Source organism: Balaenoptera acutorostrata, chromosome 1, assembly GCF_949987535.1.
Source record: "Balaenoptera acutorostrata chromosome 1, mBalAcu1.1, whole genome shotgun sequence".
NCBI lineage: Eukaryota > Metazoa > Chordata > Mammalia > Artiodactyla > Balaenopteridae > Balaenoptera > Balaenoptera acutorostrata.
The window spans coordinates 147,070,502-147,084,878 of record NC_080064.1 but is presented as its reverse complement, the minus strand read 5'-3'; the positions used below and the strand labels follow the sequence as shown (position 1 = coordinate 147,084,878).

At 32.2% G+C, this 14,377-nt stretch overlaps 1 protein-coding gene across 7 annotated transcripts in view; it reads right to left on the bottom strand.

The window, feature by feature from the left end:
* SWT1 (SWT1 RNA endoribonuclease homolog) overlaps positions 1-14,377 on the bottom strand; it is a 113,704-nt gene that overhangs the window by 53,271 nt on the left and 46,056 nt on the right. For all 7 annotated transcript variants that reach the window (XM_007166962.2, XM_007166964.2, XM_007166967.2 and 4 more), the window contains 5 exons: positions 12,704-12,849; positions 10,928-11,091; positions 9,410-9,548; positions 4,844-4,992; positions 973-1,160 (listed from right to left, as the gene is read on the bottom strand). In XM_007166962.2, coding sequence (XP_007167024.1) covers positions 973-1,160; positions 4,844-4,992; positions 9,410-9,548; positions 10,928-11,091; positions 12,704-12,849 — 786 coding nt within the window. The remainder of the gene's footprint in view (positions 1-972; positions 1,161-4,843; positions 4,993-9,409; positions 9,549-10,927; positions 11,092-12,703; positions 12,850-14,377) is intronic.

The following is a 14,377-nucleotide window of genomic DNA, read 5'->3' as shown; positions in this document are numbered from 1 at the left end:
TTTGCTTTATATGAAAATACAAAATTTTAAATATTGTTTTCTTTACCTCACATGTCAGATATCGTTATTTCTTTAGGATAACAGACTATATATTTGTTCGAAAAAAATTTTTAATTGTTGTCAAGGACTAAAAATGGGTCCCAAATCTATGACTGATTGAGAATAGATGTTTAAGTGGAGTGCTAATATTACTTTGCTGCTCTTGTAGACAACTAGAACAGATAAATGATCTTAATCCAAAACAACAAACCGGGCCCTCGAGACAAAATCATACTACAAAGCATATAGTAAGATTAATATATTAATTATATAAAGACTATGGGTTTGGGGAAAAGTATGGAAGGGAGCGTCAGCCTACTTTAAAACCAGTTGTTTTCAATTATTTTTTAAGTTACTCTAGCAGCAGCCTATTTAAAGACTACTCACAAATGGTCTCTATCTTTTCATTTTACCAAGACCGTAATACTTCATGTGTATGAAATAAAAGTATTTCTCCGTTTCAAGTAAAAGTATTTATCTTTCTTTTAAAAAAATTTTACATGAATTTTCCCTAATCCAGACTGATGTTTTCTTTACATTATTTTAAATCTTATTAAGGCTTTGTATCCTGCTAATTCATTTAGCCAATCTTGGTGACTATTCATTGGTTTTGACATATATAGGCAATGATTCTCATCAAGGTTTCACATCTGAATCACCTGGAGAGAAGCACTAGTTCAGCTTCACTTCAGTCCTACTGAATCAGCACTTCTTAGAACCTAGGCATATACAGTTTTTAAACTCTCCAGATAATTGTGATGTGCACCTAGTTAAGCACCACTGTTTCTAAGGGTACAAATTTGACAAAAGGCCCTCTTATGATAATCTAGTACAAACTATATTGTTAAACTCACAACCCAAACACTAACTATTTAATGAATAAGAGGAATGATGGAAAACCCTAAAACTCAATAATTCTTGGAAATTTAGTACCTGTTTTGATATATTGTAATCCAAACATTCTCTAGGATAGACCAGATCTCTTGATGCCTGTTGGGTTGGGGAAGATGAGAACCTGAGAAAACGGTGATTTCTTGGTTATTAGATTTCATCAAAGAATTATCTTCTTGCCTTTTACCCGCTGCATTTTTTGAAGGATTTTGCTTAAGTTTTGCCTTGACCTGGGGAAATAAGAATTACATAATATGCAGCTAGTCCTTCACTAGTAAGTGAGAGAAAAAGAATGTTAATTGTTGCTTACAAATGTTCTAGCTTTCTGGGAAGTGCTGATTATTCTTTGTCCTTGATTATGCACAGAATATTCCCAGAATAGCATCAGAGCTAAAAAAAAATTCCTTTTCCATTTATATCAAACAATATTTCCAATCTATTTATTACAGAGTATAGAAGTAGAATTCTACTTGTAAGGGATTAAGAAATAAGTGAGCAAAGAAATGGAAACAACTGTTATAGACTGCTCTTTTAAGAAGTTTGGTAGTTGATGGAAGGAGATGGTACAGTAAATAGCATGACCAATTAAAAGTATTTAAGAATAGATCTGAGCATATTTTTAAGCAGGGTAAAAGAGTGATACTACTGGTTCAAGTGATTTTTTTAAAAAATCACCTTGGGGGAAAATACTAACTTAGGTGAAAAATATATCTGATAGAATGGAAAAAAAGTTTTAACTATGATTTTAACTTGGGTTTTTTGACTTGGCACTACTATAACTTCTTTGTGAACTTAAATAAAATCTCTAGGTTTCCTTTGTTGATAAAAGTATGATTTCAAAGGTTAGCTTCATGGATTATTCATGGTTTATTAGTTTCATGTTTATCAAATTTTAAAAAAAGGAAATTTCCAAAACTGTAACAGTTAATATTTATTGAGCACTTCTCATGTACAAGAATTTTCTAAGAACTTTACTACTAATTTTCTTAGAACTTTATATATAAAGTTAATCCTCACAATTACTCTATGAAGCAGATGCTGTGATTATCTGTATTTTATAACTGAGGCACAGAAAGGGTAAGTAACTCATGCAAGGTCACACAGATGCTAAGAGGCATGAACAGAATTTGACCTTCAGTAGTCTATGAATGGGATTATAATCTCTCTCCAACTATAAAGAGAATATTTCCCTTTTATTTCTTTTGAGGCAGGAAGAAAATTGCCTGTTTACGTTAATTATGGAGTTAATAAATACACATGAATGGAAAGATGTATTTTGTTCTGAAATAAATGTGTTTACTCACCACACAGTGCTTTTCCTCAGCTCTCCAACAGTAGTGTATACAACTATGCAAATGGATTGCTTTTTCAAACACTTATATAGCACTTACTATGTGCTAGGCACTAAGTGCTCTACAAATATTAATTTATTTGTCATGAAAGGTCTGAGGCAGAGATTATTATACTCTTTTTACAAAAGAAGGGATTAAGGCTCAGAGAGGCTAAATAACCAGAAGGTAAAAACACAACTAGTCGGCATGGGAAGTCTGAGGCACACAAGTCTAAAGTTTATTAACAAGACTTATTTTAATTATTCTATCTCCTGGAAGAGCAAGTCTTTTTTTTTTTATGGTGGTTAAAAGGTTTATAAAAGAAAAAAATATATATCCTTTTCTCCACCCCATCTATATAAAAATCTGGAAAATGATGCTACTTAACTTTCCATTTTTGTTTCTCAGAAGCAAACAAATAATGAATATTTCTCTTTTCCAGATTTTCTACACTTGGTAAATTCAGATACGGGGGATTTTTTTTTTATAGTTACTATATTTAGATATCCTATTCCTGGAGGTAATCTATTTCTTTTTGTTGCTCATGTTAGTGACACATGACTAAGTATTCAGGTCATATATCAAATCTAATGTATTCTACAAAACAAAACCCTATTGAAAGTGTATTTTAAAAGCCCAAGCTAAATCACAATGTTCCTGGCTGACTTGGACAATGAATTGTTTCAAACATGAAAATAAAGCAACACTTCAGAGCTCTAACTGTGGAAACAACACAGGTTGTTTCAAGCAATCAGACTAATGCCAAGTGCTGAGGGAAAAGCACTAATGAGGATACTAGATTCTTTGCCACTTGCCTTCTTGAAGCTTACTAATGTGACAACTGGAAAATCAGGATCCAAGAAGAAATAACTTACTAAGTAATAATTCAATATTTTTAAAAGTGGGCAATATATCATAGGCATACCATTATGTGATAAACAACACTAAATTTTAACATCACATTTTCATGGTAACTCCCATTGCTAGGTTTCCAATTGATGAAAGAATCTTGATATTCATTAACATTTTTATCTCAGTCAATCCTAATTTTTTTTATTCTCAATAATTTTAATTCAAAAACTGCTAAGCCTGTGAGTATTGTGAACTTTTCATCTTGTTCACCATGTTTGTTTCAGTAAAGATGGGGTTTACGGCTCAGTTCTGTGAGGGAAAAGGATAATGTATTTTCCCCTGCACAATTCAAGTACAATATTCAAGCTGCAACTCCTACATACCCAGGTCCATTCTTCCCTACTAAAGGTTCTAAAAGTCACACTTGCCATAGAAAAATATAACTACTGATGTTTTGGTCATCTTAAACCAAAATATCATTCACCCCTTAAATCAATTCTTTCCTCAAGAATTATCATATATTTCCTATGAGTTTAACAAAAAGATGCTTCTTTTACTCCATAAGATACTCTCTTAAGCAAGTAAGTTCTTTCCTCACCAACTATGACTAAGTTTAATATCATCTAATCCTTTCATTACTTCATAAGTAGTGGGACCTATGTTACCAGAAAAAATCATTGAGAAAAACCTGGCCAATTCAATAATTCAAAGAAAAAAAGAATATGATATATACATACTAGATGAAAGTACCATTAATAGCTTATCTAGAATTGTGATGCTGAGTTTTTTGAGCTATTTCGGCATATAAACTATCCAGAATTTTCTAGATTTGAAATTAGAAGACTGTAGAAATACAGTATTACCAGGGACAAAACTCCCATAGTTATTTTAAAGGGGCAAAAAGGCCATCAGTGCTAGGTGGACTGCGTAAGACTCACATGAGGAGACTTGTTAAAAAATTGGTAGGTCGACTGGCAAAGTCTGAATAGGGTCTGCAGGTTAGATAATTAATTATGCAATATTAATTTTCTGATTAATTATACTAGTTACATAAGATATCCTTACTCTTTAGGATATATATATATGGAAATATTTAGGGGTAAAGGAGAATGATATCTGCAACATACTCTTAAACAGTTCAGAAAAAATATTTTGGATAGATAAGTAGACAGGTAGATAGACAGGGAAAACAATAAAGCAAATGTGATAAAATATTAACATTGGGAAATTGGGGTAAAGGATATATATGAGAATTCTTTGTATTACTCTTGTAATTTTTTTGTAAGTTTGAAACTATTTCAAAATAAAACATGAAACAAGAACAAAAACATTACTGGGCACCACTGCCAGAAGTTTTATTCAGTAAAGTTTGAGAGCGGCTTGGCATCTGCATGTTTAAAAAATTTCCAAAGTATCCTGATGCATGTTGTGATCCACTGGTCAGGAGCACTGAAAAATGAGTAGTCAGCAACAATGCATAGTTTTCTTCTATTCATAAGTGAAATAATATAAAATCCCAACAACTGCTGTGACACTGCTTCCATAAGAGGATGTGTGTTTTATAACTTGTAATAAGGACTGCTTACTCGCCATTTAATTCACTTAATATTTACTTAATGCTTTTAGTATGTTAGAATAAGTTAAAATCTTTTACCTACTGTTGTCTGCTCAATACATTTTTAGAATGTATGTGATTAGCTACTCTAAGTGGCATTCCAAAGGTATCTTACCTCTATAAATGTTTGGAGTAGGTTGTTTACTTGAGCAAAGGCCTGTGGAAGAATACCATCATAATTTGACCTTGTACTGAAAGCATGTAGCAAACTTTCAGAATCCTGAAGCAGGAATTTCACTGTTGTAAAATCCACTGCATTGTTAGCTGGTAACAGAAAATTAAGAAGGAAAAAATATGTAAGAATGAGTATACAACACAAAAATGTTTTTGGAAAACCAATCTAATAATAATTATGAAATTTAAGAAGAGTACGCATTCACACCTATAGGCCACTCTTAATTTATCTCTCTCGTGTAAAAAAAGCAACAATTAGACTTAGTTTTAGACAAGGTTCTTGGGGTTGACTCTGGTATTCTGTACAGCCTGCCCTCCATATCCACCAGTTCCACATCTATAGATTCAATCAACCATGGATCGAAAATATTTGGCAAAACAAGTTCCATCAAGTTCCAAAAAGTGAAACCTGAATTTGCTGTGCACTGGCACCTATTTACATAGCATTTACATTGTAGATGTAAAATAATAATCTAGAGATGATTTAAAGTATACAGGAGAATGTGTGTAGGTTATACACAAATACTATACCATTTTATATAAAGGCCTTGAGCATTGAGAATTTTACTATCCTTGTGGGTCCTGGATACCGAGACTATATTCAGATTCCAGAATGTCCCTCAACAAAGTCAACTTCAAAGTAAAAGTAAAATGTGCAACATACTATATATAAAATAGACAAACAACAAGGTCCTACTGTATAGCACAGGGAACTATATTCAATACCCTTTAATAAACCATAATGGAAAAGAATATGAAAAAGAATATGCATATATATATATATAACTGAATCACTCCGCTGTACACCAGAAACTAACACAACATTGTAAATCAACTATACTTCAATTTAAAAAAAGTAAAAGAAAATGAAAGAACATTAAACTCTTCAGAAAAGAGATAACCACCAAACGAGTTAAACTACAGATTTTCAAAACTGAGGTTGTTTGTATACATACTACTGTTGAGGTATCATAGAGTCACATTTTGGTGGTAAGCACTTAAATTATATGCAGAACCTTTCATAATCAACTCAGTTATCATGTAGTGATTTACCTTCAAACTTCATTACATGAAATGTAATACTAGATTTATTGAAAATGTGTTCTCTCTGGACACAATATAACCTTAGCGAAAAATAAGCAATTTGGGTAACAGTGAGCTGTGGGCAAGAGACGCTAGTAGAATTTTTTTCCCCCATAAATTAGCAAAGTGAGTTAATCTACAAGTAATAATTTAAAGATATAACAATTTTCTCTCAAGGAACTAAAATCGCCTACATTAAATTCTCAAACCAACTAGGAGAAGTGGTGACAATAATTTCAGATTCAAAAAGTTATGAACAATGAAGTTGAATAACTTTCTAATGTCACCAAAATTCAGAACAGAAAAAAAATATTTCTATTATTAAGACAGAATACTACATAATAGATTTCGAAGGCACTTAAAATAACCATGCTACAATGTGTTTGTTTTGTTTTCTTTTAATGCTCACAGCTTCAGAGATTCTGTTATATTCTGAAACACTGGCATGGTTTTTCACTGGCACTATGAGTTAAAAAAAATAAAGAGTTTCTCTGTATAACTTACACAAGAAGTATTTGCTTATGAAATACTGAAAGGGTAAGTGAAAATAAAAAATAGATTTTCATAATTAATTACACAAATTCAGAAATTCTAATCTAATGTGATGGTTATAGCCAAGCTTCTGGCTTCTCTTTTATCAAGCAAACAACCAGTATATCTCCCTACAAAACACTTCTAGTTATTTTTCAAATCAATGACTAGTTTAAATTCCTGTGGGAAAAGAAGAGATGAGAGATGCTACAGAAGACAGAATGTAGGTAAATCTCCTCCTCAGAAGAAATTGGGCACAACTTCTCTTAAGGGTGCTTCTCCAGTGTAGGCTATGTTTGGTAGGGCTTACATCCTTGAATTAATCATTTGATTTCTGTCTTACAAGAATTCTTTACTAAGATTATGGGCAAAAGTATAATAACAATGATCAATTCCGTACCTAGACACAACATAAAATCCATATAGTTGAAATAATTTAATGCTTATATAAGATGAATAATTATTTAGGTTAAAGTTAATAGGGACTACAAAGTCAGAAAAAGCTACTACTCATCTTCTACACAATTTTCTATGAATTGATCTAAAGATACATGCTTGGTATACTGTAGTTAAACACATGTATAATTCAACAGCTGAGGATACTATTAAAAGATTGTAAACAAAATCATAAACTGTGATTTTTTTCTAATTCAAAATTATTTTAGAGCAGAAGGCATTTTTATAATTCTATTATGTGTTCTTCACAAGTCAGTAAATATTAGGCATCAGATTCTTCTAGATCGAGGATCAATAAATTATGCACACAATAATCCTCAAAATGAGTTTTTGGCAAAAGGAGCAGTCACCGTCTCTTCAGTTTTCTTGTTACTAGAAAGAAATAGAGCTGCTGACTACTATCTCTAAGCTGTGTGTAAGAGCAAAACAGTGCCCAGCCCTGGAAAAACGGACAAATGGAAGATGGCAACTACATATCCCATTTTTGAAAATCTTGTTCAAGATCCCATTTTTGAAAATCTTGTTCAAGATGATTTATGGACTTTCTCTTTTGATAGAATCAACTAAATTATGCCCCTAGTAAAAGATATGGACAAAGTTTCTATTTATCTTGTAAAACTGCTTTGGAGACATGTCCAGTATGTCATTCCATATATATATATATATTCCTTATATAATAATACCCCAATAAATATTTTCCATAGTTAAAGATCAATGCCTGGAAAGTGTGTCTTTTTTTAAAAAATCAGTAGCTTTTAAAAATAGATATTCATATATAAGTCATAAGGTATTGATTGTACACCTTATGACTTATTCCATATATAAGTCATAAGGTATTGACTAGGTACTTTAAATTCCCTGGGGAAGTTTTTAAAGATATAAAACATTTTCAAAGAGTTTATACTTGAGGGGAGAGAGAGAACTGGCATACCCCTCCATAGAATGTTTTTGTTTTATCTTAGTTTCCGGGAAGCTTAGTGTCAAAATCTGTGTTCAAGTGTGTTCAATTGTTTTCACATGTTTTATAGTAAAACTATTTTTCTTATTCTTCATTACCTGGCTCTTGTACCTTAAAGCCTAACTTAAAACCTTGTGTACTCAGGTGGTCATGTAAAGGCTCACATATACTCAGTTATTTTTTTAAAATAGACAGGATATAACTAATACATAAAATAATAAACAGAATAGATCACTTCATGTTAGAAGTTTAAGAAAAGTCAAGAACCAAATGAACATCCTAACAATGGTTATACTTAGCTTTTTTTTTTTTTTAATTTATTGATTGATTGATTGATTTTTGGCTGCGTTGGGTCTTCGCTGCTGTGCGCAGGCTTCCTCTAGTTGCAGCGAGGGGGGGCTACCCTTGGTTGCGGTGCGCGGGCTTCTCATTGCGGTGGCTTCTCTTGTTGCAGAGCACGGGCTCTAGGCCTGCGGGCTTCAGTAGTTGTGGCACGTGGACTCAGTAGTTGTGGCTCCCAGGCTCTAGAGCACAGGCTCAGTAGTTGTGGCACACGGGCTTAGTTGCTCCGTGGCATGTGGGATCTTCCCGGACCAGGGCTCGAACCCATGTCCCCTGCATTGGCAGGCGGATTCTTAACCACTGTGTCACCAGGGAAGTCCTATACTTAGCTTTTTAAAGGTATAGCAAGACAAATCTAGTTGTTCACTTTGGACAAATCACTTACCCTCTCAAGTCTTGTTTCCTTAATCATATCAATAAAACACAGACTTTAATAACATTAGACCAGTGCTTTTCACATCTTTTGCTTCTTAGCAGGAAAACTATTTTTTTTAAATCATACATGGAATCTCTATATATAAACAAACAAAAGAAAGCTGAATGGCTAAAGTTGGGGTTGAGGGCCTGCTATTATCTGGCTCCCCATCAACCTTTCCACCTCCAATCTGTGGCAACTCCAGAGGCACTTCAAGAAGGTTCTGTGCAACATAGTTTAAAAACTACCAACTAAGTGGTTGATTTTAGTCTCATCTTGGTTCTAAAATTCACTATGCACCAAAGCCAAAGGTTTCCTATTCCTTATCCATGTATTTTAAATAGAAACCTTGATAAACTATTTTTTAAATTAGTACATGAAATGTAGTCAAAGTTTGAGTGTTAAACACGATGAGAAATGAAAAAAAATCCACATAATTCTATTGGCATACCTAAATAAACTTTAAAAAGTTTTCAAACATTATTAAAAATTATATATTCACAATATCCAGGAACATCAACAATGATATAATTAACAGTTACAAGCTCTAGGAACTGCATCCATTCATCCAGCTGCCATAAATTTCCTTAAGAAATTAGAAGTATAAATGGTTAAGAACTAATTGACAAATCTCTTATTAATTCATCTTCACATTCCATGGAGTATATCTATTAGTCTGACTTTAATACAACACTTCCAAAGACAAGATAAAAGACTCAAACCTTTAGAGAGATTTTCATATAGGCTCTCAACAGTTAAAAGCAAGTTCTTTTCCATAACTAATCCAAATACAGCCAACCAATGTTTTCTAAAGCACTGTAATAAATGTATTAGAGTCCATGGTGGTTTCAAGTACAGCACCTAGAAAAAAACAGCATCATTGATTTATTTATTATTCCTATTATTTAAAAGTACCTATTTAGGAATTCCTACATATATTTCCAGGTAAAACATAGTTGAATTCTTTTTAAACTAAAAGATGTTTTATTAAACGCCAATCACAATCTTAAAATGCTAATTCCACTGCAAATTGCTTTTGTAAAATTCATATTAGTATTAATCCTTATAGCTTCAGAAACTATGTGTGCAAAAAGAAAACACAGTTCTAATCAGAAGCAGCATAGTTCTAATCAGCAAAAGTTGTCGATCTACTTTTCAACATGGTCACTTCTATGAGGAAATCAATCTATTTCATAAACCTAGAGAAAAAAATCTATATAGAAAAAAATTGTCAACTATAATTGACACTTGCTACACTCTTGTAAAGACATGTTTACAAATAAGATTGATCATTTAGTACTACAAGATGTCAGCACACCCTTTTTTGAATCGTTCATATGCAATGACTTTCCTAGACTCTATTATGAAATCTAATTTACGTCAACCTTCCTAGAAGAATCTGATCATTCTTCATCATCTTGGTTCAACACTTGATAATATAATCAAGCCACATTGGCAAATATTAGAATCTCACTGAATATTGGAAAGAGATACAATTGATGGGAAACAAAGTTTCTCCTAATGATAAATGTGAATAGCAAACAAACATTAAACTAAAAAGGCCACTATTGCCAAATGTGGTGTTTTACTGATTGCAGAAAAGATGTGAATCTAAAGAAAATTCAAAATATTTTACTAATATCAAATTTATACTCTGATTCTCATATTTACATGACATAAGCCAACATTTAACTTCTCTTTCTAAAAACATATTGCTAAGGTAATTCCCTATACTAGACATTTTGACTCAAATAAACTTAAAATGAGAGGTTTTCTGAATTCAATTTAAGCTCCATGGAGGCAATGTGTCTGATACACTGTAGACACACAATAAATATTTGTTCACTGAAAAAAATGAATGATAAGATGTAGAGAACAAACGGATGGACACCAAGGGGGGAAGAGGGGGGGTGGGGGTGATGGTGGTGGTGTGAATTGGGAGATTGGGATTGACATGTATACACTAGTATGTATAAAATAGATAACTAATAAGAACCTGCTCTATAAAAATAAAATAAAATTCAAGAAAAATGAATGATAAAATATAGTCCTAAACTTTAGGAAATGCCCAACACTTAGCTTTCAAAGAGTTATTCCAAAAACTTCAAGAAAAAAATATAATGTGATGTAGATTATTACAATAAAGCTTATACATCTTATATAAGTAATATTTCTTAAAATAAGGTAATAAATCTTTAGCAATAAAAAGGAAATTTTCAACTAAGAGTTGAAATAATCACCTCCATCCAAAGGTTTCCAAAAGCAATTTTCATTTCTGTTTCTAATATTGAAGATAAAGCTGTTCCAAGAGATTTTTTGAGATCAGATACAATGCTTTCAAGTAGAACGCATAGTCCAGAGTTTGTAGATTCCTCCTCACAGCTCTTCTCTAAAGGTGTTGCTTCTTTAAAACAAATAGTTACAGGCTTTATTTAGGACACTAATAGTAAATATTTTACATATATAATTAGTATTTGGCCATAAATAATAAACATTTAATGGATATAATTAGTATTCGATCCTAAAAAACAAATGAATACTTTATTTTTAAAACAGTATTCATGGGAGTTCCCTGGTGGCCTAGTGGTTAGTATTCCAGGCTTTCACTTGCCGTGGCCCGGGTTCAATCCGTGGTTGAGGAACTCCCGCAAGCCGTGCGGCACGGCCAAAAATAAATAAATAAATAAATAATTTTAAAAATAAAAATAAAACAGTATTTAGAAACATTTATTTCTAGTACAGTTGTTTTAGACTCAACATAAATATATCACATTAGCAAAAGCTTTATCTTTTGACAAAAGGAGATGAAATGTTTTTACTAAAATAGAAATTTGAGAAATGTGTGTGATATTTTAACCAAAATTTAAATTTTATTATTTTCAAAAAAAGTAAAAATTAAAATAATGCTTTGCATCTATTTATAATAGAAAACCAAGAACTATGGATCAAAATGTGTTTTCTTCCAAAGATAATGTATTCTTCCAATCGCAACTCACATCAATAAATTGCTTTGAAAAGACTGAAAGCTCTGACTTAACCACCTTTATGCCTTCCCCTTCTAAAGTAAGTTTTGATTATTTTAATTGATATTATTTCAATATAATTACTACTTTGACACCTGCAAACAACTGCAATTTCTTTATGGCAAAATTCAATGTATTAAGGGGCTTATCTCTACAAATACAAACCAAGGATTTAAAATGACAGTAATATAATGGGCAAACCAAATGCATGTTTCCCTTGAAAAACCATAAACTAGAATATTCTGTTACTCCCTCTAAATGCCATTTTGAATATTATGACAAAAGAAATTTTATTACCAAACAGGTCAAATAAGTAGCATGTGATACATGAATACATGAAGCATATACATATGCTTTTAGAGACTTCAATAATTATTTTTCCCACAGAGGGAAATGGAGGGATGCATTTTTAAATTCTGTAAGATTTAATATAGTTCAACAAATATCAAGCCATAGAACAGATTATTCTGGTGGAAAAAAAGAGATAAAACAGCAGTACTGCCTTTAGCTTTCTTAAATATTTGTTCAAATTTTTAAAAAAAATTATTACTAGAGTCCTTCAAGTTTCTCTATTACTGAGTTTTTACTGTATTAATAGAAAGTTATGAATATGGAACTAATTTTTAAAATAAACTAAAAATTTCTCTCTACCTCAAATGAATATTTCCTGTAGCTACTATTAATTTAAAAGGTATACTCTGAGGTAAAAAATAGGATGCACACAGTGATTATAAGTATAGAAAAATGTATGTGAGTGTACAGACAAAAATTCAAATTAATTTTAAAAGTATATGTAGAAGGCAATAATGTTATATTTTCTCTTGGATTACCATTATAATATTCATTCATCTCTACCATTTGTGCCAGAAAATACTCCAAACAATGTTACTTTCAATGTACAAAATAAAAATTTACTATTAATTCCAACTGTTATCAATATTCTTAGTACATAAAATAAGATATATTTCTAATTATTTGTAGTAAGAATACTACCTGCTTTCAATTGTTGTTTAGATATACAAGGCTGATGACATACAACTGTGTTCAGAGATAAGTTTAATAATTCTGCACTCAATTCTTCTTTACTGAGTGACTTCACACCACTTATTAGGCCTTTGTTTCTTAAATTTCTATCATCCCTAAGGTTGGGTTAGGAAGAAAAAATATTTTATTTTTTATAAGGTAAATCACATGGCAACTAAAAACACATGGAATCTATTCAGAGGTTGGTGATTCTCAGCATATATATTAACAAACGATAACAATTTTTTTAATATAGAAGATAAATAAATATACACTAGAATCAAATCATCTGAGCTTTTGAGAATAATTATTATTATTATATATTGAATGTTTCCCAGGTACCAGGCACTGTTCTAAGCACTTTATGTATATATCAATCCATTTATTTCTCACAACAAACCTCTTAGGTAGGAGTGGTACAAATTTTTATCCCCATTTCACACATAAGAAACTGAGGTGTATGGGAAGTCCCTGCGGGTCCAGTGGTTAGGACTCCACGCTTTCACTGCTGAGGGCCTGGGTTCAATCCCTGTTCGGGGAACCTAGATCCCACAAGCCATGCGGCATGGCCAAAAAAAAAAAAGAAAGAAAGAAACTGAGGTATAAAAAGGTTAAGTAACTTGTCCAAAGTTATACCTGGTAAGTGGGAGATGGATTTGAACACAAGAATATGATCATCCCAAGATAAATAAACATACAGAACCATAATAAGATAAATAATTTACACAGGGTAAGCAATTATAAATTTACTTAGGGTGAGCATAAGACAAATGATGTGAATTTGCTATTTGCTGAAAAGAGCCAGTATGATTAGAGCATAGTGCATGAACCAGTTTATGTGGCTACAGAGAAAGGCAAGAACATTAATAAATGGAAAGAGATTTAAGGGCTTCAATGGGGAAATGGCATGATCAGATCTGTGTTTACCAAACTGTTGTTCTTGCAACTAGTAGGCTTCCAGCTTTTGTTAATGGCAGAGTAGCTTGGTCAGACTAACCTTCCCACAACAAGAATTAGAAAATCTGGACCAAAAGCAACAAAAAAAGACAACCAAAAAAAACCCTATTTGAAGGCACTAGAAGGCAATCAAATGTAGGCAGAAGGTGGAGGGGAATCTACATTCAAGAAGCAGATGCTGCACTGGTAAGAGCTACAATTTTCTATCTTTTTGCTTGAGGGTATTCCCCAATTCATCAATGCCTTACAACAGAAAGCCACAGCCTTTATGGCTTGAAACATCAGAAGGCAATGTTCAGGACTGGCCAGAGCATATAGAAAGTTAAGGGGGAACCTGAAGAAGGGAGGAAACCACAGAGAAGGTGAGTCCTAAAACCTGCATATAAATTCTGCCCAGAAAAAAAAGCAACATACTGCCAAAAGACAAAGCAATCAACAGAACCAGACTCAGACACGACACAGATGTTGAAGCTATCTGATATGAAATTTTAAATAATTTTGATTAATCTGTTAGAGGCTCTAATGAAAAAGGTGAATAGCATGTAAAACCAGATGGAAATGAAGAATGCCTTCAGCAGGCTCCTCAATAGACTCAACACAAGTGAGGAAAGAAACAACATACATTAAGACAGGTCAAAAGAAATTATCCAAACTGGAACAAAAAGAGAATAAAAGGTTAAAAAAATA